The 27,937-nt window shown below is 42.0% G+C and overlaps 2 protein-coding genes across 4 annotated transcripts in view; one reads left to right on the top strand and one right to left on the bottom strand.

Annotated features, from left to right (window-relative positions):
• The window catches only part of AK9 (adenylate kinase 9), a 119,793-nt gene that overhangs the window by 89,778 nt on the left and 2,078 nt on the right, over nt 1-27,937 (bottom strand). For all 3 annotated transcript variants that reach the window (XM_083176912.1, XM_083176910.1, XM_083176911.1), the window contains exons 2-13: nt 26,772-26,897; nt 25,924-25,987; nt 24,279-24,331; nt 23,615-23,711; nt 22,050-22,162; nt 17,088-17,252; nt 16,463-16,585; nt 14,306-14,380; nt 13,935-14,036; nt 6,413-6,552; nt 6,160-6,340; nt 3,872-4,016 (exon numbers count right to left, since the gene is read on the bottom strand). In XM_083176912.1, coding sequence (XP_083033038.1) covers nt 3,872-4,016; nt 6,160-6,340; nt 6,413-6,552; nt 13,935-14,036; nt 14,306-14,380; nt 16,463-16,585; nt 17,088-17,252; nt 22,050-22,162; nt 23,615-23,711; nt 24,279-24,331; nt 25,924-25,987; nt 26,772-26,888 — 1,375 coding nt within the window. In that variant the 5' untranslated portion in view covers nt 26,889-26,897. The remainder of the gene's footprint in view (nt 1-3,871; nt 4,017-6,159; nt 6,341-6,412; nt 6,553-13,934; nt 14,037-14,305; nt 14,381-16,462; nt 16,586-17,087; nt 17,253-22,049; nt 22,163-23,614; nt 23,712-24,278; nt 24,332-25,923; nt 25,988-26,771; nt 26,898-27,937) is intronic.
• On the top strand, nt 8,093-10,390 carry LOC146062612 (uncharacterized). Its single transcript, XM_083174702.1, has 2 exons — nt 8,093-8,701; nt 9,554-10,390. The coding sequence occupies exons 1-2, from the start codon at nt 8,285-8,287 to the stop codon at nt 10,124-10,126; spliced, it is 990 nt and encodes a 329-aa protein (XP_083030828.1). The 5' UTR covers nt 8,093-8,284; the 3' UTR covers nt 10,127-10,390.

Raw genomic sequence — 27,937 nt, 5'->3', positions numbered from 1 at the left:
TCTTGGGATCCTAACGTGTGGAATGGGTTATTGTCATTTTGATCACGATATTTTAGCATTGCTCATTCACAGCTAAATATCGGACTTAGATAGTACACTAATACATACTACATACTACGTACATACTACAATAAAATGGCTTATTTCCACAATATAGATTACAAAAGAGTATTCATTTTCAGGGGGTGGCCTAATCAGGGCCGGTGCTAGGGGGTTCTGTGCCCTCCTGCAAACTATAAATTTGCGCCCACACAAGCTTTACAAAGAGACAGCGCACACCAAACGAAAAACGTGTGATCTCACAAGGAAGGAGAATGGGCACACAATAGTACTCCCACTCCAAATTACACCACACAGTAGCACAATGTTATTCACCTTACACAGCTGTAACTAGCCATTTTGGTGCCATGAGTTAAAAAACAGGGATAGTTCGCACCATAGGAGTGTGCAGGGCCGGTGCTAGGGTGTCCGGCGCCCTCCTGCAAACCATACATTTTGCGCCCTTTCACATTGCCATTGCAACAAGCTGCAGCACGATTGTGGGAGTGTATGCAACATGCGATCCTATGGAGGATCTCTGGTGCATGTACATGTATGCATACACCATCTTAGTGCTGTGTCCGCAAAATGTTGCAGGCAATAAAGGTGCCTATACACACTGCAAGAATTACATATGTTATGGGCTAGGTCGCATCGCACGGCATGCATGCAATGTGTGTGCGATGTGATCCGAAAGCAGTACAAAAAGTATGTGCAGCACTCATGACTGAGGGGGAAAGGAGGGGAGAGAAGAGGAGATGGAAGAAGAGGGTAGGAGATAGAGGGGGCGGAGTGTTGAGGACTGGCAGTGGCACTGGCACAGCACAATGAGAAGAGGGAAAGAAGGGGAGGCGGCGCTGCTGCCTGTTCGTCATTTGATTGACAGCTGACAGGCGCAGGGAGCAATGGGTAGGGGGTGGATCCGGACATGACATGTCATTCAGGCATTCACAGACAGCGCTACATGCCTCAGCGCAAGTGTCCGTGAGGAAGAGGGGGTAGGTCGCAGGAGGAGGACAGTGTGTGCACGGTGCAGGGAGCTGCTCAGCCTCTCCATACTGCCGTCCGCTGTCAGACAGGGGCTGCGGGTGGCGTGCAGGAGGCAGTGACAGTGAGGGCTGAGGCAGCTTTAGCAGAGCAGGAAGGGAGACAGCGCCTTTTCAGCATGGCGCCTCCCTGCTTTGCAGGAGCTGCTGAGTGGGTAGCGCCGGCCCTGGGAGTGTGCAAAAAATGTAGGAGAGTGGCTTCATGGGGAAGGGGCATGGTCACATAAAAATACCAATTACACCGTAATCCCCATAACACATTATGCTTCACACCTCAATGCCCATTACACATTTTATCACACACAGTAATGCAAATTATACATTAAGGCACACATCATGATGCCCCTTACACATTATGCAGCACACCATAATGCCCATTACAAATTATGCCACACACAGTAATTCCCCTTACAAAATATGCCATTCACCATAATGCCTATATGACATTGACACACATTATGCTACACATAATGCTCCGAGTACTCCTGGATATGCCCACATTTGAAGGGCTGCTTATTCATAACGCCCACACAAGTTGCCAAAAGTAGTTGCTCTGCTTATATGTAGTGCTCACACCAGTTGCCAACATTAGTAGCACTGTGTAACCATATGACCACACCAGTTGCCGACATTAGTAGCACTGTGTAACCATATGCCCACACCAGTTGCCAACAGCAGTAGCACTGCCTATACACATGCCCACACCAGTTGCCGACATTAGTAGCACTGACTATACACGTGCCCACACCAGTTGCCGACATTAGTATCACTGACTATACATGTGCCCACACCAGTTGCCGACATTAGTAGCGCTGACTATACACGTGCGCACACCACTTGCAGACATTAGTACCGCTGACTATACATAACACCCACACCAGTTGCCGACATTAGTAGCGCTGACTATTCATGTGCCCACACCAGTTGCCGACATTAGTATCACTGACTATACACGTGTCCACACCAGTTGCCGACATTAGTACTGCTGACTATACAGAACGCCCACACCAGTTGCCGACATTAGTAGCGCTGACTATACACATGCGCACACCAGTTGCCGACATTAGTAGCGCTGACTATACATAACGCCCACACAAGTTGCCGACATTAGTAGCGCTGACTATTCATGTGCCCACACCAGTTGCCGACATTAGTAGCGCTGACTATAAACGTGTCCACACCAGTTGCCGACATTAGTAGCGCTGACTATACATGTGCGCACACCAGTTGCCGACATTAGTACCGCTGACTATACATAACGCCCACACCAGTTGCCGACATTAGTAGCGCTGACTATTCATGTGCCCACACCAGTTGCCGACATTAGTAGCGCTGACTATTCATGTGCCCACACCAGTTGCCGACATTAGTAGCGCTGACTATACACGTGCACACACCAGTTGCCGACATTAGTACTGCTGACTATACAGAACGCCCACACCAGTTGCCGACATTAGTAGCGCTGACTATACACATGCGCACACCAGTTGCCGACATTAGTAGCGCTGACTATACATAACGCCCACACAAGTTGCCGACATTAGTAGCGCTGACTATTCATGTGCCCACACCAGTTGCCGACATTAGTAGCGCTGACTATAAACGTGCCCACACCAGTTGCCGACATTAGTAGCGCTGACTATACACGTGCCCACACCAGTTGCCAACATTAGTAGCGCTGACTAAAAACATGCCCACACCAGTTGCCGACATTAGTAGCGCTGACTATACACGTGCCCACACCAGTTGCCGACATTGGTAGCGCTGACTATACACGTGCCCACACCAGTTGCCGACATTAGTAGCGCTGACTATACACGTGCCCACACCAGTTGCCGACATTAGTAGCGCTGACTATACACGTGCCCACACCAGTTGCCGACATTAGTCGCGCTGACCATACACGTGCCCACACCAGTTGCCGACATTAGTAGCGCTGACTATACATAATGCCCACACCAGTTGCCGACATTAGTAGCGCTGACTTTACATGTGCCCACACCAGTTGCTGACATTAGTAGCGCTGACTATACACGTGCCCATACCAGTTGCCAACATTAGTGGCGCTGTCTACACACATGCTCACACCAGTTGCTGGCATTAGTAGCACTACCTATACACATGCCCACATCAGTTGCCGACATAGTACACTCACACTTCAGTCTCCTGGCAATGGAAGCTCAGCCTCTCCTGTGTCTTCAGCCTTGCTCCCTTGTAGCCCCGCCCCCTCAGTCTGTGTAGCCCCGCCCCCTTGGCCCATGTAGCCACGCCCCTTTTAGCCCGTGCTGCAGACAAACCTGTTGTTTAGGAGCCTTGAGGGTGCTCTGTGACTCCGGCGCTGCTGCGTGCCCTGCAGTGTGACAGGCGCAGCAGCAGCCGGCAGCCACAGAGACAGCAGGGGATGCAGAGCAGAGACAGCGCCTCTCCTGCCCGGTGCATACCTGCTTTGCATCCTCTGCTGAGCGGGTAACGCCGGCACTGGGCCTAATTTTATTTTTGATAATTATAGCCTCATGTCATAAATGACCTAAACTTCAACTGTCCACAAATAAGGTGATTATACAGTTTCACATTCAGGGCCAGATGTATCGAGCTGCAAAAAGTTGAGATTGATAAACAACCAATCAGCTCCGAGCTGTCACGATACAGACTGGGTTAAAAATGACAGATGGGGGCTGATTGGCTCATTTTTTTGTCACTGTCCAACTTATCACTTTTTGAAGCTTAAGATTGGTAACCTCCCCTTATAAAAGTGTAGGATTCATTGCTCATTCCCTTTAACACACCTTGTGATTTCAGCACATTTTCTTGCTGCAGCTTTAGTTTGACGCTTTCTATAGCTTTTAGAGTGGACTCGTCACAGGCCTTTGCTATAGCATTTTGTTTTGCTTCTTCAACATATGATGACATAAGCTGAGACATATCAAAGACCTAAAAGATACATGTACGGATTAAAGCAAATGGTTATATATACAGTATATAAATGTCACATTACTGTTACCTGCAAAATAATTTCAGTTCACACAAAAGGACATGAAGGGAGAAGCAAGCATTTTTCCTTCACAGTCTAAAAATGGTACATGGGCAATACATGCATTGATCGGCCCCAAGATACAGTGGAGTGCAGCTAACCCTCCTAGTTCTTTTTAAATTGGACAAAGCTATACACACAGCTATGTTGGAACTGGAGCTAGTGTACCAACTTACTGTTGTGTTTGGCATATTAACACGAACTGGAAAGATGTATCTAATAAAGCATCCACTGAGTACAAAGCTGGTATTATTCTGACTGCAGTAGAATCTTTTTTTAAAATTAAATATCTCATTCAGTGGAGCCGGGTACATTAGCAGGACAACCAAAGAAAGCAGTGGCAGTATAGATCCCATCACAACCAGGTCAAGGATGTTTTATGCAGAAGGGAGAACAGCACAAGTGCAGAAATCTGGTAATGTATCACTTTAAAGGCCCATACACACTTAAAGATTTTCATTTCAAAAGACTTTGCCAAAATCTCTGAAAGATATATCGTTCACCAAAGTAGTTCGTACACACTGAGCTATTTTCACCAAAGAGCGAGAGATTTTCAGGTGGCGAAAGACTTTGATGAAAATCTTTCATTAAAAAAGGATATTTACATAATGGGCGGGGTTTGAATTCCAAGGGTGGGAGCAGGGGCCCTTTAATTTCAGTGCATTTCTGTTTTTGGGGCCTGATTCAGAACTGATTGCTGGGCTGGGTATATTCGGAGCCCAGCGATCAGGTAAACGCCACCCCGGCTGTTACTGCATAATATACATTGGTGGGCCGTGGTATATATAGCTGGCACTCAGCTCTTTAGCATAATGGGCCCCGTGCCCTCAGTGGTGTCCGGGCAGATAAATAGGAGATAAATGTACAGCGACACTGGGGTCTTCAAATAACTCAGACAAGACGTTGCCACACATGTTAACGTTGTCTGAGTTGTTTGAAGACCCCAGTGCCGCTGTACATTTATTATATATATAATTTTTTTATTTATTTATTTATTAGGGAAGCCTTGCATTGGTGGCAGTGGTTATATATATATATATATATATATATATATATATATATATATATAAATTATATAAATAAATAGGGAAGCCTTTCATTGGTGGCAGTGGTTATATATATATATATATATATATATATACATACATACATATATATACATATTTATATATATAAATAAATAAATAGGGAAGCCTTTCATTGGTGGCAGTGGTTATATATATATATATATATATATATATATATATATATATATATATATATATATATATATATATATATATATGGAAGCCTTTCATTGGTGGCAGTGGAGCTGCGTCAGCATGGGGACACTGGAGCGGGGGCGGCTGGAAGCACTTTGCCGCGTTCCACTTCCGACACTCAGTCAGAGTGTCAGATGACAGCGGGGACCAGGAGCTGCTGCGGGCGGGTAAGCGTCTTTTTCCCCCTGCTCCGTCTCTGTGCTGCGAGCAGGGGGAGGGGAAGGGGGGAGAGCAGGGGGAGGCGGCGGAGCGGCGGGGCGGTACACGGGCTGAAAGTGGATAATCTTTCAGCCCGTGCTGCGTACACACTCAGCGATGATGGATAAAAAACCATCCATCATCGCTGGCATGCTGGTAAAACCAGCCGACGTGGATCCTCGCTAGCGATGATGCGGGAGCGCGCATCATCGCTAGTAAGCAATCTGTGGGGCATACACACTAGGCGATTTTCAGCTGAAAATCGCTCAAAACGGCTGTTTTGAACGATTTTCATGTGAAAATCGTTAAGTGTGTATGGGCCTTTAGTCTTGGAGTGTCTATCCTGCCTGGTGATTCTCTTTAAAGTTGTCCGGTAAAGTTTTCTTCTAGTGAGGAACCAGAACTCTGTGTGTTTACCCCCTGGCTAAGGCACCCAGGCTATGCAAATGTGTAAGCATGGGTCGATATACATATAGCCACCCTGTGGATTGATTTGGAAGAAGTAAAACATTTAATTACTATATTAAAATCTAAGCTAAGCAATATGATATTTCACAATGACCTAAATACTATATTCACCCACCTTTCCAGAGTATTTATTGGCTATTAAGTTGCAGACAGCTGTTTTCCCAGAAGACTTCGGTCCAAGGACAGCCACCTTGCAGGGAGGTAATGGCATAGGAGGAAGAAGATACGGACGAGGATTCTGCATAAATGTTATCAATGATTCTTCAGATGATAATAAATACATCTTATCTAGAAAACTAAAAATCCATAAATAAGTAAAAGAATACCCCATAAACAATTATAGCAGGCGATTTCCAAGAAAACTTTACCTAACAGCAAACTCTGCCAATCCTTTCTTAATATATCCTTCTTTCAGAGCCACAGGACATAAATTGCCCCAGCAGCTTCTGCGCCACCTATATCGGGGAGCAATCATACGAGATGAAGAAAGCGTCCTCAAAATTTCATCCTATCAAACAAAAAAAATATCTATTGTCATTCACTTGTCAGACATTTGTATTGTGGGACAGGTTATGCTGGTACAGGCGGCTTGATGAATCTACTACTGTAATCCTTTTCTGCAAAACATTACAACAATAATAATAATAATAATAATAATAATAATAATAATAATAATAATTCTGTAAGGGCAGATTGTGATAACACATGTTGCTCTGGTCCTGAGCCTTTTGGTACCATTCTCATTCTTACCCCAATCAATCAGTCCTCTCTCACCTCTTAGAGATGATAGAGATAAGGCACAATACATTTTAGTGAACAGCAAGCAAATTACTAAATCAATTACTAATTACTAATAATGGTCCTGATTCAGAGATGGACGCAGTTTACTCAGCGGCTGTGCAATAAAACAGATGAGTCCTCATACATCTTTATTGCAGTCATGTCAAATGGCTCCTCTTGGCTCCGCACATCACGTGAGAATCTTCTACTGCCAAGTGTCTTTTTTGTATCTTTATCACAATTCAATGCAACTAAAATGCACAAGGCTAATGCTGGGTACACACCAGGACGACTAGGGCACGATTCTGTCAATTTAGATCCAATTCCGACCGGTTGTATGCAGATTGTATGTACTATCGTGTGTTTTTGACATTTATTTGATCCGATTCCGATCAAATGCGCGTTCACGCCGCTCGTTTGGTCGCATCTTTGGTCCTACGTGCTGCAGGTAGGATCCGTCAATCCCAGGCCGACCGACCGTCAATCGTATGCAGATCGTGAGTGTTTTTTGCCGCCTCCGTCGTCCGTCCGTCGGTGCGTCCGTCGTTTGATCCAGCCTATTTGAGTGGCATTTCCTAAACACTCCCCCGGCGCCATGTTTTTCCACATAGCAAACAGCGCTGGCGCAGCAGTTGGACTCTCCTTCTTGTCTCATCTCCCAGAACAACAACCTGGTATGTTTGCACTCCCAATGCTCTTCTATGCATGCCCACTGTTGCCACCAATGTATATAGTGTGTATAAAGCACTGGTTTGGCAACCGTGCACCCGACCATGTCACTGTTTTTTTTGGGTGGGCCCCATGTCTGTGTGTATACATATAACCAATGTCCACCATTGCAGTATTCCAAGCACTCCTCTCTGCTAGGCCCCATTCACCTGTGTGTGTGTGTTTGTGTATATATAGATATATATACATAAACCATTGTCCACCATTGCAGTATTCCAAGCACTCCTCTCTGCTAGGCCCCATTCACCTGTGTGTGTGTGTGTTTGTGTATATATAGATATATATACATAAACCATTGTCCACCATTGCAGTATTCCAAGCACTCCTCTCTGCTAGGCCCCATTCACCTGTGTGTGTGTGTTTGTGTATATATAGATATATATACATAAACCATTGTCCACCATTGCAGTATTCCAAGCACTCCTCTCTGCTAGGCCCCATTCACCTGTGTGTGTGTGTTTGTGTATATATAGATATATATACATAAACCATTGTCCACCATTGCAGTATTCCAAGCACTCCTCTCTGCTAGGCCCCATTCACCTGTGTGTGTGAATAGCAATCTGCACAATAAAATGTATAGTGGTTTTCATAAAAGTTTATTAACATTTTAAATACTTAAAACATAAGAACTAGGTAAACTGGTAACTATAACTATAAAAATTTAAATATGAAACAAAACATGGGTATAACTATAACAACTAAAATGGTTTTATCTTTTTACAGTCCCAATGTCCAACGCAAAGGAACAAGAGTTTTTGGAAGGGTTTATTGAAAAATATCGTACACACGAATGCCTGTGGAGAACCAAATCCAAGGAGTATTCAAACAAAATTAAAAGAAACCAAGCCTTGGAGGAGTTGGCACGCTACAGTCTTCCATTTCATCCAGAGGCCAATGTTGAATGGGTGAGGAAACGCATCCAGAATATGCGCACGGTGTTCTTAAAGGAACACAAGAAGATGGAGGCTGCAAAGAAGTCTGGTGCTGGAGTCGACGAGATGTATCAAACATCGCTCTGGTACTATGACCGGTTGACATTCACCCTCAGCCAGGAGTCGATGAGGACAGGAGTAGTCCTTATGGTCGAACAGGAAAACCAAGAAGTCGCGGCGCAGGAGGAGGAGGAGAATTCGCAGTCTGCATCGGTGAGTCTATTTTTTTGGCTATCTAATTGATTCCTCCTGCCAATCCACAGCGCCCTCCCCATTAAAGTAGGCCATGTACTCTTCCCTCACCTGTTTGGCTCGTGCACTCCCTGTGTAGCGTTGTGTTGGGGTTTGCAAGGAGGATATCTGCACTACCTCCTCTGGCAGTTCTTGGTCTTCTTGGAGTGCTGTGCCTGTAGCCCTTTGCTGTGTGGCTTTTCTGCGGAGCAAATTGTGCAGGACACAGCACGCCGTGACAACCCAGTCAATTTTGTCCACCCTCAGGTTAATGGCAGTGTGAAAAATGCGAAACCGGCTTGCCAGGATGCCAAAAGCATTTTCCACAACACGCCGTGCCCTGGATAGCCTGTAGTTAAAGATCCTTTTGTCATGGTTCAGGCCCCTTTGCGCATATGGCTTCATGACATGCTCGTGCAGGCCAAAAGCCTCGTCAGCCACAAAAACAAAGTTAAGCCCCTGTTTAGTTTCCTGGACAGACGGCAAGTGAAGGGTGTTCGCTATGAGCCTTTCGTAGAACTTTGTGTCCTTGAAAGTGCCACCATCCGATGCACGGCCATTCCTTCCTACATCCAGGAAGATAAACTCATAGTTGGCATTCACCACAGCCATTAGTACAATGCTAAAATAGCCCTTGTAATTAAAATAGTAGGAACCACTATTGATAGGCTGGGCTATGCGGACATGTTTGCCATCAATGGCTCCACCGCAATTTGGGAAGTTCCATCGCTGTTCAAACTCCTCTGCGATGACTTTCCATTCATTCACGCTGGTAGGGAACTGAAATTAGAAGTAAATAGAATTGATTAGTAAACATGTTCAATTTTTTTACAGCTTGGTGACTACCCACCTGCAACCCCAGACCTATCTGTCCTATCTGAGAATGCATGCACATCTAACGAAGTTCCTACTCCGGCACGCACTCCGCCACCCACCCTGGAACCCACTCCACCACTCCCCCGTGCCAAAAAAATGCGTGGCAAAGGAAAAAAAGGAGAAGCAGCGGCACATGAAGAATTTATGATGCGGGCACATCAAGTCCTGCAAAGAAACCCGGACAAACATGACAACTACTTCACTTATGTGGCAGAGTGTGTTCGCAACATGGCTCCTGACCAGCAACTTACTTTTGAAAAGTTATGCATGGAGTTGGTGTATAATGGCAGTTTAGGGTATCTCAACAGTGGCACTAAAATAGTTGGCATTGGTAGTGCACCAGACACACCACTGTCATTAGAATCACCAGTGCCTACTCCGCCTGCCACCGTAGCAGGCCAGTCGAGCACAATTCCAACACATACCCAGTCAACACCTACACAGCCTTCTCAACCCCCCAAGTACCGTCAATTCTACAGTTCTTTACTGATAGAAGATCCAGAGTGTCCTGTTTTTGAGGATCTGTCTTAAAAAATAGGCTACTTTATCATTTACCATCGACATGGTCTCAGCTGCAGGTATGTGATGGCCACTGCTCACATGGCGTATGGCGCACATCAATGGGGCCGGGACCATTGCATCTGCGCCATGCGCCATGTGGGCCGCAGCCTTTACATATCTGCAGCAGACATCCTCTGCCACACAAGGGCCACAGTGTGTATTTTTGTTTATTTATATGCTGCTACCTGTACCTGCATTACCAGAGGGAGAACAGGATTCTCCTCAATCTGGATAGCAAACTCCATTTATTGCCCTTTTTTCTTTGCCAATAGTATGGGGTACTGTGCGGCAGACATGGTCTCGGCTGCAGGTATGTGATGGCCACTGCTCACATGGCGTATGGCGCACATCAATGGGGCCGGGGCCATTGCATCTGCGCCATGCGCCATGTGGGCCGCAGCCTTTACATATCTGCAGCAGACATCCTCTGCCACACAGTACCTTATCCCTACTGTTGTAAGGGCATGTTCCAGAAGTTACCAGAGTGTCTTTTGTCTTGGTTTTCTACATATATGCTGCTACCTGTACCTGCATTACCAGAGGGAGAACAGGATTCTCCTCAATCTGGATAGCAAACTCCATTTATTGCCCTTTTTTCTTTGCCAATAGTATGGGGTACTGTGCCGAAGACATGGTCTCAGCTGCAGGTATGTGATGGCCACTGCTCACATGGTGTATGGCGCACATCAATGGGGCGGGGGCCATTGCATCTGCGCCATGCGCCATGTGGGCCGCAGCCTTTACATATCTGCAGCAGACATCCTCTGCCACACAGTACCTTATCCCTACTGTTGTAAGTGCCTGTTCCAGAAGTTACCAGAGTGTGTTTTTTGTTTTTTTATATGCTGCTACCTGTACCTGCATTACCAGAGGGAGAACAGGATTCTCCTCAATCTGGATAGCAAACTCCATTTATTGCCCTTTTTTCTTTGCCAATAGTATGGGGTACTGTGCCGAAGACATGGTCTCAGCTGCAGGTATGTGATGGCCACTGCTCACATGGTGTATGGCGCACATCAATGGGGCGGGGGCCATTGCATCTGCGCCATGCGCCATGTGGGCCGCAGCCTTTACATATCTGCAGCAGACATCCTCTGCCACACAGTACCTTATCCCTACTGTTGTAAGTGCCTGTTCCAGAAGTTACCAGAGTGTGTTTTTTGTTTTTTTATATGCTGCTACCTGTACCTGCATTACCAGAGGGAGAACAGGATTCTCCTCAATCTGGATAGCAAACTCCATTTATTGCCCTTTTGTCTTTACCAATAGTATGGGGTACTGTGCGGCAGACATGGTCTCAGCTGCAGGTATGTGATGGCCACTGCTCACATGGCGTATTGCGCACATCAATGGGGCCGGGACCATTGCATCTGCGCCATGCGCCATGTGGGCCGCAGCCTTTACATATCTGCAGCAGACATCCTCTGCCACACAGTAGCCCGTACTTATTGGGAAAGTTTAAACTGGGTCATACATACTTAAATCTTTATATATAGTGTGTGTTTTTGTACAATATCTTTTATATATGGTATTATAATATATTTTTGTTGACACAATCTATTTACTATTTTACATGTTTTAACCATGAAAGGCCTAAAAAACCTGTTTCTGTCCTAGGCCTAAATTATAAATAAAAATATTTTGTTTGCACAATAAAGTGTACAGTGTATATTTCATCCTTACCTTGCAATACTGGTACTGCAGCACCTTCACAATGGCTTTGCAGGTCTCCGGGATGATGAGGCCCAAAGCTTGCGGGGAGATGAGGGATCCAAACTTTAGGTCAGCAAGAGACCGTCCTGTCGCCAGAAACCTCAGGGTGACCACCAGCCGTTCCTCAGCAGGGATAGCCATGCGATACTTGGTATCCTGCTTCTCGATGTGGGGAGTCACCAGACGCAGCAATTCCTGGAATGTGGCATCATCCATCCTCAAGAAGTTACGGAAATCGTCTGGGTTATTCTCCCTGATGTCCCTGAGCAGTGGCATGTGCGAACGAGTCTGACGCTGAAGTAGCCACTGCTTTGTCCAGCATGATCTTTCTCTCCTGCGCTGGGCTCTCTGACGCCTGAGCTTCAAAACTGCATAATAGAGCAGGTACTGTTGCTGGTGACTACCCATCACTGCATTCTCCATAGTGCAGGGTTAAAAGACACTTTGTAATGGCAGGCAAAACAAAGTAATGTGTAAATAGCTATGTCCAGCGTTCAGCAGGTATAAACCAAGCCTCACTAGTAACAAAGCAGAAATACACTGGTTTAAAATGGCTGCTGCTATTCCTATCCCCCTCTGCTAGTCCTCCCCCTCTGCTAGTCCAGCCCCTTCATTCAAATTTCAAAGGCCCATCTGACGACGGTCGCATGTGTTCTTGCAAAAAAAACAAAAACCAGCGATCCGACCGTCTTAACGACCATCGCGGGCGCATCGGGATCGGATCTAGATCGTTCCGCAAAAAAACACAATTTTTGCTAATCGTTTGCTGGGGACTGCCTGGGAGCTCCCGGGAAGTCCAAGGGAAATCGTTCCATGGTCGTCTATCGGTCGTGAACGACGGTGGTCGTCCTGGTGTGTACCCCACATTAGTCATTTATATGTGGCACTTGTATATCTGTATGTGACTGAGGGGCAGATTTTTTAAGCTTGGAGAAGAGATAAACTGGAGATAAAGCGGAGAAAAGGTAAAAGGAGATAAAGCACCAGCCAATCAGCTGTGTTTGAAAAAGACAGTTGGGAGTTGATTGGCTGGTGCTTTATCTCCTTTTACCTTTTCTCCGCTTTATCTCCAGTTTATCTCTTCTCCAAGCTTAATAAATCTGCCCCTGAGTCTCAGAATCTTATACAAAGTGTTACAATGTAGCAGCTGGAGCTTTTTATTCCAATGCAAGTTTTGTTCTGTCCCATATACAGACAAGTGTCATATATCAGATCTAATCAGCATAGTCTCCTAGTACATCATGGTCATATTGTGTTGCAATTTGGACACATTTCAGGCAAACAAAGATGCTCTATGTTAGCAGGGCTGTATGGGATCTGTCTGCTCTCTTGTGGCAGGCATCTTGTGCTGCATGGCGTATTGAGACTAGATGTATTAGTATACACTTGTATGCAGCAATTGTCATTTTTAAATAGACGCCTCTTTTTTGGGGGGATCAATTTAGTAACATATATATTCTCCAGTGTTCCAAAATGTCCCTATATGTGTTTATTTAAAAAAGACATTTAGTAACATATTGAATACATGCTTTTTGAACTTTCTGTATGTTTGTGGAATTGTAGTTACTACAGTATGGTTATTGCAATTCCTATTACTGCCTGTGGCGTAGCATGCTGCAAATGACTGCAGATGGTTGATTACCTACTTTAGTGGCTAGTTTGATCTATTTAACTACATCAGGGCATTGATCATCACATTGAAAACATCCCCTTTTATCAGACTCATTGCAAGGCACATCTTATGGGTAGATATTAAGGTAGATATTAAGTAAATAATCCATATAAAAGAACAAAGCAATAATTGCCTTATGAATATTATAACAACTCTGTGGGATATGTATTACACTTTCTAAATAATAGGGAAATCTATTATTTCAAAGAATATACTTTATAAAGCTAGCTAAAAGCTGCTTTGTTACTATGGGCAACCTGATCACTTCTCCACTCTTGCGGACGTGCAACAATGCAATAATATTAGTTGGGAAGGCACACAGGCACAATCATTGTGGTTTAGGTTTGTTTGTGTAGTGTAGTGTAACGCTGGAACAGCATTTGCATCACTCACATCCTCCAGCCCTTCCAGCGTATCGACTTCTTCAGAGTTGTAGAGTTTCATTACAACAGCTCCATGTCGAAGACCCAAAGAGTCAAGACGGTATATCACAGACTGGAACATATATAGACAACATTTTATAATACTAAACTTGAGAAACCCAAACCCTAATCTTTGCTTCAAAAAGAAAATAGTTGTAGAAATTTCTATGGTTTTCATTACTCATTTAACTTATGTTTCACTTTTTGGTAAATTGTCTAACATTATCAATACCCCAGTATTGTATAAACATGCTGGGTATTAGTAATACTATTACTACTAATAATACTAGTAGTAATAATAATTATAGTATTATGATTCATAGTTTGATAGCAGAAACTTACAACAAACAGTTTGTCTTCTTTCTTATTTCCATCAAGTTCAATTAGATATTGAGGGTCGTGATCGATCATCAGATCCTACAATACAAACAGCAAGATATGAAAATAACATAATCCCCATATAAAAAGATACAAACACACACACACACACACACACACACACACACACACACACACACACACGTATATGTATATATATTTTAAAAGCCAAATGTATCAATCCCCCTATTTGTCTTTATTTATAAAACAAAGCATTTTACCATATATTTGTTGTTTGATTTTAGTGCAAATATAATTATTGTTTTGCAACTCTTCCTATTAGTGATAAGTAAATAAAGTTCTGCACCAATACACAAAGTGAATCTGGAATAAATGCCTGATAAAATAATCAGCAGTGAGTGCTGCCCATGATATAATGGGGAATATTGGAGAATAAACCTATAAGCGTTTCAGAATAAACCTATAATCTGGCGTTTCAGCGCTTCCCTGCTTACCGAGCCAACAAGAATTAGGCCCTATATTTAATGATATTTTTTTGCTGCAAGAAGGAACTAAATTACTTGTTTTTGCTTATGTGGACTTTGTAAATTTATACTAATTTATAGGCCAAAGTCATTCATTGGTCCAAATGAGGTTGCCATTTTATGCTGTTATCTATGCTGCTTTTGTGGTTGAATTCATTTAATTATTTTTTCTAATATTGTAGTATATGTAAATAATTGGCCTTGTGGATATTTTTATATTTTTCTGCCTATTATCTTGATGTTCTTCTTAGCTTCTGAGCAGGGGAAAAAGGCTGCTCTTCTACCCAATAGTATCATTGTTAACCTCTACAGCCTTGCCGAGACCTGCAGATACTTATCTTATCCCTATCTCTCTCAAAATGTCCATATTGGGAGGGACACTTTTAATTGGTTCAGGAGTAACAGACCAGTGGTGGGGGAGGAGAGCGGAGAGATAGAAGAGATTATTCACCTGAACTCTAAACTATATATAAGAACAGAGGAACGCTGTAATGATGTGCTGCCTCCTTCACCTCCTACACAGTTGCCTGCTCCACCCACCCCGGGTCAGTGTTCTTTGCTTTTCCCTAAGGCACTTGGTAACTGGTGCAGAGTGCGGAACTGGCTTCTGGCATTCTGTGCCATCCCCTCTGGTGCCAACTGTTAGTTAGTCACTGGCATGTACATGCTTCTGAACTCTGATACCAGGGATACACCATCAGCCAGGGATACACCACCACCTGAGCAGTGCTAATATCCGGCCCTAAGATGGTACAACCGCAATATCTGCAGCTCTTTCTGGGAGAATCTGCACGTTGTAACCTTTAGTAGCTGACTACTTAAAGTGCTGCTAAATAAAAACAGCAAGTACAGTAGTAGATCTTTATCTAAATAGCATTTCAACATTTTTTTTGATGGCTATAAAAGTTAATAGGATAAAACCAGAAAAAAAAAAACAACTTTGTTCTCAGGATTTTTTAAGTACTTTTTTCGACCCTTTAGATACAGTACATGTTTGATGGTTCCTATATTTTCCAGCTTGCAGTATATCTATATGTTTGTATTTCATTCCCTACATATAGTTATTGGGCTGCAGACTGACTGTGGGTGAAATGCAATAGACTGTAGACTGTGCAAGTGCAGAGAATTTCAGCAATTTAGCAGCAGGATTTAAAGTATCATTTTTTTTCCCAAGCAGGGGATAGTAAAATTTATAGTTATACCACTGGCTTCATGTGCAGTCACTGACACAACATCAATACACAAGTTGGTGAAGTGGACCTGGATTATCATTGCAGTCACTTAGAATACAATAATGTCACATTATGTAAATGTGACATTATTGTATTCGTGCAGCGATTTAGTTGCATACTTATTTCAGCAATTCATTTAAATCATTTAAAAATAACTAACTAACTTTTAAAAATGTCTACATAAAGTAAATAATACTATATTATTACTTAACATACTGTATATTTAATTAAAAATATCATATTCTGTCACAAAGAGTTGCTCCCTGGGATTTGCCATTCAGGAGGACACAGTAACCTACACACCCTGTCTAAATGCACTCAGCACTTCTAGTCACATTCCAAATTCTCCAGGACCGCTTCTTATACAAAGCTCAAAAAATGTAATTGTGCAATGGGTAATATACCTCAACGGGACGTAGAAGTGTGTCTTTGTATAATCGGATTCGCTCGTCAACATTTTCATGGAAGTCTTCAGGTCTGTACACAAGCCGGTCCATTTTCTCTTTTAAGTTCTCAGGTTCTTCTTCCTTAACAAATAAATCCCAACTTATTCATTATTGATCAGAATACAGGGCACTGCACCATGCTTTTTATATTCCCTGACACTTTTTCTGCCACACTAAATATAGGGGGAAGTAGTAACGATATAGAACCAACATTAGATCGCTAAGACAATGGTACTTCCTCATCTTTGCGGCCACAGCTTATGCCAGTGACTTTAGCCGCTTTGAGAATAGCACTATTGTCCCCTCGCGGGCTCACTTCACTCGCCAAGGGTTGGGCTTGGTGTCTCGCTTCGCTCACCACAACTTTACTAACGGTAATAGATGGTGGCGTGGACACAAGAGGGTGGTGTGAGTGTGGGTACGCTACGTAAGTTCCGTAGCATAAGCTGTGGCCGCAAAGATGAGGAAGCACCGAGTCAATAGCTTTTTACAAACAATTCAGAACCGTGTGTTGTAGTAATACATCATTTTATATGGCAATTTAATCAGAAAGCATTCACTACAGATGATGTGCAGCATATACCTCTTCTCCCAGCTCTTCCTCCTCCACCCCTTCCTCTTCTTCTCCTTGAGGTATTTTCTTTTTATCCTTGAGAACTGGATCCCAATCTTGCTGTTGATAAACTATCCCTGTATCTGGATCTTGCTTCTGTCCTGACAGTCTTTTGCCCAAGTCTTTGTCTGGACACTTGTAGAGAAAGTTTAAATAATTGGAGAAATAAGTTATAAGGTAGGATGGGATAGTGATAAGGAGTTTCTGGACATAAAATGAAACAGGAGCCAGGAGCAAGATAGCTTTCATTTATAGAGAATGTCAAAGATTTCACAGTAACAATTTAAACTGCATTGTTTATCGAAGTGGTTCCCGAACTGTGTGCCTTGGGACACTTGTATGAGTGCACAGGCTGGTGCTTCTCTTATCTGAGCTACTTAACAATGCTTTTTGGCAAAGACCGGTTCATAAATAGGCTCCTAAATTCTTCGAACATGAGAAAAAAATATTTCAGTGAGGGACTCTGCTACAGTACCTTTTATCTGTACAGGTTTTATATGGTTAGTTTCCATTTTAGTCAATGAAAATACTAATTTTAAACATTTTATTTTTCTATATATTTTGAGTTAAAGCACAACATGTATGGGAATCAACTATTATCATTTGCACCAAACAGAAAGCACATTTATCTTTGGGCAGTAATTATAAATAAATGGCGTGTTACGTCCCTTAGATAAATCACAAATGCTTCTGGTGAGGTCTTATTAAAATAAATCACATGATCACTACATTTCAGAGATGCAATACTGTAGTTTCAAACACCTGTGAATGTATGAAATACGCAAAAGTAAATATCACCTCACAGCTGCACTACAACCTGTGGTGGGAATGTGTAATACCGCTCCACCCACTCCCTGCAATCTCAGAGTCAGGGGCTGTGTGCCATCTTGGAGGGACGTGTGAGTAGTAGCAATGTAACAAAAAGGTAATGAAAACCTTTATTTTTACGTAAACTACAACAGATAGGGGATTATGTTATTAAAATAACATGAACATCACCAGCAATTCTTAGCTTAGTCACAGTGCATACTCTAAACAGTGATTTGGATTGCTGATTTTAAGGCTACTGACATCTGAAAGGTGATAGTGATGGACAGCTTTATCAGGGCCGGGGCCCGGGAAGGTGGGCAAGTCCCCTGCTTTCCCTGGAGGCCCTCTGCACCCTCCCCTTTGCCACCCACAACAGAGTACAAGGAAGAGGGGGCAGCAATGTTGGGAAGTATATCTTAAGGTGCACAGATTTGTGGAAATCAAATAGCGTAATTAATTAAGAGGGTGCTGCCTACTACAACATAAAGGAGGTACACATAGTTACATAGTTACATAGTAGATAAGGCTGAATAAAGACTTGCGTCCATCTAGTTCAACCTACGTTTTAATAGCTTATCCCTTGTAAAAGACAGAATATGGTTCTTATTAGTACCCCTGGATATTTTTATCCAATAAATGCTTGTCCAACCTTATTTTGAACGTATTTATTGTATCTGCCAACACCACCTCTCCAGGAAGAGAGTTCCAAAGTTTGACTGCTCTGACCGTAAAGAAATTTTTTCTTTTGAGGGAACGAAATTTTCTTTCCTCTGATCTAAATTCGTGCCCTCGTGTCCTAGTTTCCTTTCTTGCAGTAAAAAGAGTGCTTGAGAGTTCCTTATATTGGCCCCTGATATATTTGTACATGTTGAGCATGTCCCCCCTTAAACCTCTCTTCTCTAGTGTAAATAGTCCTAGCTTGCTTAATCTCTCCTCATAGCTTAAATTCTCCATTCCCCTAATAAGCTTTGTTGCTCTTCTTTGGGTTTTTTCCAATTCCATGATGTCCTTTTTATAGTGTGGGGCCCAGAACTGTACTCCATATTCAAGGTGTGGTCTAACCAATGCCTTGTACAGTGGCATAATTACTTTTGAGTCCCTAGTTTCCATGCCCCTTTTAATACATGCTAGAATTCTGTTGGCCTTTTTTGTTGCAATGTGACATTGAACACTGCACCCCAGCTTATTATCTATATGGACTCCTAGATCCTTTTCAAGTGCTGAAGTACCTAATGCCTCCCCGCTTAGGTTGTAACTTGCACACTGGTTACGTCTCGAGATGCATAACCTTGCATTTATCCACATTGAACCTCATCTTCCACTTTTTAGCCCACTCATCTAGTTTGTTAAGATCATTTTGAAGTATGTTCACATCCTCTGTTGATTCAATAACTCTACTCAGTTTTGTGTCATCAGCAAAGATGGATACATCGCTGAGAATCCCCATCCCGATATTGTTAATATAAATGTTAAACAAGATGGGCCCCAGTACCGAACCCTGTGGCACTCCACTTAGTACTGGTATCATAGTTGATACTGCACTGTTCACAACCACTCTTTGCTCTCTATTACACAGCCAGTTCCCTACCCATCTACAGATATTTGCACCTAGTCCCAGGTCCACCATTTTATTTATCAACCTCTTGTGTGGTACTGTATCAAAAGCTTTTGCAAAATCAAGGAAGACCACATCTACTGCGTTTCCATTATCAAGGTTTTTGCTGACATCCTCATAGAAGCCCAGTAAATTTGTCTGGCAGGAACGATTTTTCACAAACCCATGTTGGTTAATACTAAGTAAACTATGAAGGTCTAAGTATTCCAGGATACCATCCCTTAAAATTCCTTCAAATATTTTACCCACTATTGATGTTAAACTCACAGGCCTGTAATTTGCAGGGTCATCCCTTTTACCTTTTTTAAATATTGGCACTACCTCTGCTATTCTCCAGTCTTTTGGTACCATACCTGTTGATAGTGAATTTTCAAAAATGCAATACAGAGGGGTCGCTAGTTCCTCCCTTAACTCCATTAGTACCCTAGGATGTATACCATCTGGCCCTGGTGATTTGTTAGTTTTTATTTTGCTGAGCCTCAAAATTATACACGACCTCCTAACAGCACTTGGAAAAACAACATTTGTTGTAGCCAGGCGCAACTCTCTCAAAAAGACTTCATGTATAACACCATATAATATGCAAGGGTCTATTGGAGAAAAAACATACAAACGAAATATACTTTTGGACATCAATGGGATCGCAAATTTTCATATATTCAGGGATAAATGCATAGAATCGTCTCACCATAAACCTCCTTTATGTTGTAGTAGGCCGCATCCTCCCGACCTGTTCATACCCCCACTATCCATCGAGCCCAAAGCGTGGCGAGCGCAGAGTGCCCCACAAGGGGGCGTGGAAAATGAGCCCAAAGCGTGGCAAGCACAGTGACCCCCGTGAGGGGCCATGGATTACTTGCCGTCTACTCCACGTCCCCTCGTGGGGCTCACTGCGCTCGCCACGCTTCAGGCTCGTTTTCCGCGTGGATAGTGGGGGTTTAAAATGGATTCATTTGCCAGTATGTAACATGGAGCACTGGCAAATGCGTCACTTATAAAATCAACTCCACTCTGATGTGGATAGTGGAAGTATGAACAGGTCGGGAGGACACGTACGCGTACCGCGTCCCCTAACGTGGGGGGGTTGCTGCGCTTGGCACGTGATGATGTGGATATTATGGGTTTGAAATGGAGGAATTTGCCAGTATGTAACATGGAGCACTGTCAAATGCGTCCTTTATTGTGCATGAGACGCACTTGCGCACCGCACCCCCCCCTTTGTGCACAAGACGCACGTGCTACCAAACCCCTAACCCTGACCGTCTCCCTGAAGCGGACACAGCCAGGGTTGCCGTACCCTGCCGCACAAAATACTAAGAAGCACAAGCATATGAGATGCTCATGCGTCTCAGGCAGATGAAGCGCCTCTCTGCCGGCGCCAGCACGATCGTCTCTCAGCCGGCGTCCGCCAGAGCAAGGGAATCTGACGGTTACCGGCACTGTGTGAGAGGCGCTCACTAGGCTTGCCAGGGATGTCGGGGACAAAGCTGCAGCTCGCGGGACAGTTCGGTGACTATGCTGCCTGACGGGGGACACTACGCTGACTACGCAGGGCTGCCGCGAGGACACTACACTGACTACGCTATGCAGCCTTTGGGCTATGCTGACAAAGTTGCTTAGCCTACGCTGAAAACGTAGCGTAGCATGCCACCGTGTAACTACACAAGTAGCGAACTTAGTAGATCAGGCCCAAAAAAACAACCAAACAGATCACGGTCATGTTACAAGCAGTGTTTGAAAAATGATAGGAGCTGATTGCTTAGTACTTTATCTCTGTCCATTTTATCTCTCTCCAAGGGCCAGATGAACCAAGCTTACAAAGTGATAATGTGGAGAGTTATAAACATCCAGCCAACCAGCCCTAAATGCCATTTCCAACTCAGCTTGTACTGTGGCAGTTAGGAACTGGTTGGCTGCTTAATAATCACTCTCCACTTTATCACTTTTTAAAGATTAGTGCATCTGACCCCAAGTCTAATAGTACATGGACCTCTAAGTACTTTTCTAGCAATCTGACAGTTGCCCTGACTTTCTAATACTAGGGCAAACTGTGTTCAATAATCCAAACACCATGTTTGTCAAAGATAAATTGTTGGGGCCTTATTTTGGTTCATTCTTTCTGACAAAATCCTTCTTAGATGGGCAAAACCATGTGCACTGCAGGTGGGGCAGGTGTTACTTGTGCAGAGAGAATTAGATTTGGGTGGGGTTTTACTTCAAAGTGAGATCTATATTGCAGTGTAAAAATAAAGCAGTCAGTATTTTCCCTGCACAGAAACAAAATTAATCACCCAAATCTAATTCTCTCTGCACATGTTACATCTGCCCCCCCTGCAGTGGTTTTGTCCATCTAAGAAGGATTTTGTCAGAAAGAATGAACCAAAATAAGGCCCTTGGTTATAGAATTAAGAGTATTTATGTTTTCAATATGCTGGACCATTTTGAAAGCCTTTACCATAAAGTATGTGTTTCTTGAAACAATATATTTTTTTAATACATACTCTTACCTTTATATTAATTATGACATCCGGCTTTAATTTAAAGGTTTTTATTAGCTCAATTTGTTCTGGAATCTTTATGTACTCCTCAGAGAGTGATGGCAGACCACAAAGCACATAGCCTAAATTGGGGATAAAAAAGATGCAAGAAATGAATTGAAATCTCCCAGGAGGACTTTTTGATTTCAAATATGTGGTATTAAATAGGAAAACCTCTGAGCTCTATAATGGCAAAGGTATAAAACAACTGATAAAAAACATAGAATGCTCCTATATCATGGTTCAGCAATGGTAAGGAAAGGAAATCTCATTCTGCAAACACTAATTTCCTAAATATATTGGGCCTAATTCTGAGTCACACACAGTGTTCATGTTCAATGAGTTGCGGAAGCTGGGCAGAGCATGTTAAGCTGCAAGCAGGGCTGGTGCTAGAGCGTTCGCGCCCTCCTGCAAAATATGCATTTGTGCCCTCCCACATTTAAAAAAAAAAGGGACAGTGCACCATAAAAGGGGTGTAGTCTCACAAGGAAGTCATCTCACAAGTAAGTCACGTGGTCTCAGTGCTGGCTACTTAGTAAATTTAGAATTGTTTAGACATGAAGGCTCCTTTCTTAACCCTTTGAGTGCCAATGTTGCTATGAGATATCTGCTAAAAATGCCAGCGCCGCTCACAGCGATTGTTCTTTTTTTGGGTGCAATATTTAACTGAACTTCATTGATACTCTTTTACACCGCACAAATAATCCAGGTCCGACCCGGGTTGTTGCCGGGTCGACCCGGGTCACTGTGTCTTGTGAAAGGGCCTTTTGAAAAATCCCAGGTCCAGCAACCCATCTGACCTGGATTAAAAAAAGGGTTTTACCCAGATCGGACCTGGGTTTCTGGGCAATTCAAACAGATAACCTGGGTCAAGTGACCCAGGTCACGCCTCCTTCCCCACCTGCCAGTGATGCGCCGCTGCTCTGTCACACCCTCAATATGACGTCAGCGACCCAACTTAGCGCAAATGCCGGGTCGCTCTCTGGATGGAACCAAATCCCGGGTGCAATACAACATTTGCGATGTGAAAAGAGTATTAATTAACTTGGCTGTGTTTGTATTTATATTTGATAAAAATAGTCGCTGTGAGCGATGATTGCATTTTTAGCTGACATTTTGAGGATCTCCTACAGCAATGTTGACACTCAAAGGGTAAAGGAGACAATGTATTCTTAACCTTGGGACATCCTGGATCATCGTTGCCAAAGCTCAAGTCCAAGCATCAGATTACTAAAGAAGTGTAAATTGAAAGCAATATTTGGAACAATCAACATTATGTTAGAATATATTCCCAGCATACATGAACGTTGCTGCATACTGAATAGGCAGCAAAACTAAGATACGGACAGTCAGGGCACCTCTGTAACAGTATCTGGCAGAAGTAAATACAGTATTTAACAAAACATTTGTCTTACTTTCTTCTATAGCATCTACTACTATTGTAGTAGTGGTTGTCCTGAACTTTGGTAATTCTCAATAATAAGCAACTTATGTTAAGTAATACATTATCAGTTTCAATAAAAGGAAGAAATTACCATGATGGGCAACTTCTGCAGAATTTATCTTGTCCAAAATCAGCTGGACTATTATTTCCTCATGGACACTTTGACCCCTGAAAAGGAGTTCTTGAATCTGTAATTTGACACAAAGATAATAACATTATACAATACTCATGTAAGGATTTGTGCCTGATGAGTTCCTATACATGGTCCTCCAGTACCAGTGGCCATCATTATCAGCAACTATCTGTCTGTGCTAGACAATGACCACTTTGCTGACCTGTGCTTCCAGTTTCCTGCTTCACTTGGGTGTAATCTTCTGATGTCTTTTTTTTTTTTTTGATTGAATGTCCCTGAACCGAGGTTTGTATTAATCTGTTGTTAATACATATAAACATATAAACTGGTATAATATGATGGCCATATGCAAAAATGCGTGACTTCAGTTCTGCATATGCGCTATATGCAAAAACATGTTTGTGTCCATGCTGAAATCTATCCATCTCACACCACCTGTATGTATCAAATGTTTCCCAGCACATCTCAAGGAATCGAGTTTCATGTGTTTATTACTCTTTCTTTAAATAAAGGTAATGTTATTTTTGGGTTATCTTCCTTTTAATTTCAGTCTGTATAGTTTGTATCACATAATCATGTCTTATTTTTTCCAATATACATTTATTAAAGAGACTGTACTAACCATAATGCCTTGTTCTGTTTGCCTTCGAATGTGTTCATTAATAAGTTCTTTGACTAGATAGAAAAGCATCAAAAGACAAGATAAAGGCATTATATGCAATATATTTTTATACATGACTTTTAACACAGACTAGAACTACGGTACATATTTTTAAACCGCAGTTCTGTAACATCCCATATTAACCCTTTGAGTGCCAACATTGCTGTGAGCGATCCTCAAAATTTCTGATAAAAATGCCAGAATCGCTCACAGCGACTGTTCTTTTAGTATAAGTAAATACACATATAGTCAAGTCAATTAATTGATGTTTAGTTAAATATTGCACCCCAAAAAAAAAGAACAGTCACTGTGAGCAACGCTGGCATTTTTAAAGGATATTTTGAGGATCTCTCACAGCAATGTTGGCACTCAAAGGGTTAATAATAAACCAAAACATTTTGGCCAGCATCCTTATAGCTAGTATTCATGATAATGCAGAGACTGATGTGTTCTCATGTAAAGTGTATGTAACATTTAAAACATTTAGGTATGATGGGCAAGTGCAGCAATGGATGTCCCATGCAGTAACTAAGGGGTATATGTATGAAACAGTGGTAAGAGTGGAGAAGTGAGCTAGTGGAGAAGAGTGCCATGACAACCAATCAGCTTACACGTAACATTTATCAAGTGCATTTTATAAAATTATATGTAGCAGCTGGTTGCTACAGACACACCAACAAAATGCCATGTTCTCCGCCCCTAAATGCTGGCTTCCTGTCAATCAAACTACGACTGTTATGCGTACGGATATTTATTTGCAATATGAATCTGCACAAAGCAAACATCGAGTACGTGCAGTCATTTGATAATTGACCGAATTGTGAATTCTCTAAATATTGATCCCTGCAGTATTAGGCCCATTGGCCCTTATTCAGATCTGATCGCAGTACAAATTTGTTCTCAAAATGGGCAAAACCATGTGCACTGCAGGTGGGGCAGATTTAACATGTGCAAAGAGAGTTAGATTTTGGGGGAGTTATCTTGGTTATGTGCAGGGTAAATACTGGCTGTATTATTTTTACACTGCAATTTAGATTTCAGTTTCAACACACCCCATTCAAATTTAACTCTCTCTGCACATGTTACATCTGCCCCACCTGGCACATGGTTTTACCCATTTTGAGAACAAATTTGTACCGCAATCAGATCTGAATAAGGGCCATTGTCCAGTCCAGCTGTCATAAACCATGCATACTAAGGTGACAACTCTAGAACATGCACACAGTACCAAAACATTGACATACAAGTAATACCATTCTAAAGTTAGACTCTGTATTCATCTTCAATGTAAAAGATACCTTATCCTTGGTTCACATTAAATAACTCATATGATAAACATCATTCTTCAACCTACACTATTTAATTAGTGTCTCCGCAAAATTTGCAGTTATTTATAAAGTAGATTAGGTTATCTAATACTTTACTATTCCCCCCCCCCATGTTTAGTTCACAATAAGTATTTGCTGTATCACAGCTGGTATCCTTGATTATTGATGGAAAAATCTATTTTACAGTAACAAAAATCATGCGGACATTGTTTTAATTTTTCCAAATGGCTTATTTTCAAATTTTATTCCTGTGATCATCACCACAATTAATACATTACCTTCAATATAAATGCAATTCCATGCCTGGGAGAGTTTCTTCCCTAGTGTTGCCTTTCCAGTGCCCTACAAAGATAGCAATTAAATAAAGTATCATAATGCTCATAATTCACATAGTCTTGTTATGACACACTTAAACACTTTAAACATGATTTTCTCTACTTAAATAAATTACCACATTCAATTTTGTATGGCTTTGAAAAAAATAATTGAACTAGGCATATAAGGCAGAAAGAAGATCTAGACTGTAATGTTTATATATCACTAATTATGAAAAAAATATATCAGTTAATACATAATTATTTAATTTCATAATGTTATGAAATAATAAGGTAGGTAAACTGCACAGGAAAGAAGGGCATATAAAGTAAATGACCCTATTAAAATGTATGTTAGAATGAGGAGATGAAAGAGACACTATTACATAATAAACCCTTTTCTTTGATAAATAAAATGATTCATTATGCTATGGGACATGGAAAGAGATTAATTAAAGTAAGGCAAGCTAATTTCTCTTGAACTTCTATGTCATTCATATAAAGCTAATTTGCAATTATAATAGTCTTCACAGATTAGCACAATAATACCAGAGATTGCCATCAGATCTACCTTAATGGACAAATTATATTTCACTATTATTTCTGTATGGCAGCCTGTGATTGACCAAGTTTTTGCTTTTGCTATACAGTATATTCGGGGGTATTTATCAAAGCTTGGAGAGGGATAAAATTATAGTAGTACTAGCCAATCACTTTCTACCTTATATTTTAAGAAAACAAAGTACACTTTCTTAGTCAGTGGCAGTGCTCACTTTAATAAGAAGGAACAGCAATATTAAAAGAGACCTTACTGGTTTTCCAACGATAAGGAAGCATGTTGGTTTAGACAGGAGGAAATCTCTCTCAACTTCATTTTCATCAAATGTGTCTGCAAGTGGGAGGATAGGACTCTTATCTTGCAGAGCCATTACACAGTCCTGCAAACAAAAGTAACACAAGGATGTAAACTAAATTATTTATTTATTATTAGTATTCTTTTCTAAATACCAAGTGACAGTATTGTTTTGTAAACATCAGAAATTAAACCTTCATTAAAAAAAAGCAATGTATTTCCTTATATTAAAGGAGTGGATACACTTACAGTATGTAGTGTTCATTCTAGCACCCGCTATCTTTGAAAACCCATGCAGTTCCTCTTCCCTGCCTGCTGCTATACTGCTTCTAGCACAGTGTGGTCTGTATATCAGCACTGATATGCAAACCAGACCTGTGCTAGAAACACCACAGCAGACAGCGACACCACAGGCAGGGAAGAGGAACTGCATGGGTTTTCAAAGATGCTAGAATGAAGAACACTACAGTATATTTTAGAAACAAAAGAAATAACATAAAAAAATGATATGTGGTTTCTAATTTTTCATCTACATTTTATCATGCATCTAGAGTAGACTGTAAGCTTGCAGCAGGGCCCCCCTACCTCCATGTCTGTTTGTTTATACCCAGTTTGTTCTATCACTGTCTACAGTTGTAAAGGGCAACAAAGTTTGCTGCACTATGTAAGAAATTGCAAATAAATAAATATATGTGTAGGAATCCTATTGCTTGTAAAGGGTGCAAATTACCATCGCACAGGTAACACAGAAAAATCGTCACTTTAATTGAATAGGTTGAATGTATATTTGACCTAAACACGGTCATTGAATTGGTTCAAATATACATTCAAACTATTTAATAAAAGTTACTTTTTTGGCTGTCAAAAAATCCGGCACAGAATTAAATACACCCCTATATCTTAAATCAAAACCACTGTGCCTGAAATCAATTTTATAATTTATTATAATTGTGCAACATCATGGTGTACCTTGAATGGCAAAAATGCACTCCTCAGGGGCACTGGGTCAGATGAGTTAAGCTTCGAGAAGTGATAAAGTGGAAGGAGATAATGCAGCAGCCAATCACCCTCTTACTGTATACTCCTTTCACACCAGAAAATGCAGGGACCCACCAGGAAATATGG

Source organism: Crinia signifera, chromosome 3 (assembly GCF_055691185.1).
Source record: "Crinia signifera chromosome 3, ASM5569118v1, whole genome shotgun sequence".
Lineage (NCBI taxonomy): Eukaryota > Metazoa > Chordata > Amphibia > Anura > Myobatrachidae > Crinia > Crinia signifera.
Note: the sequence above shows the minus strand (reverse complement) of the source record. Positions and strands in the feature narration are given on the sequence as shown.

What these genes read in the sequence shown, in the direction of transcription:
- LOC146062612 (XM_083174702.1), top strand. Translation starts at nt 8,285, where the DNA reads ATGTCCAACGCAAAGGAACAAGAGTTTTTGGAAGGGTTTATTGAAAAA. An exon ending in AGAATTCGCAGTCTGCATCG is followed by an intron (nt 8,702 to 9,553) that starts GTGAGTCTATTT and finishes ATTTTTTTACAG; the next exon opens with CTTGGTGACTACCCACCTGC.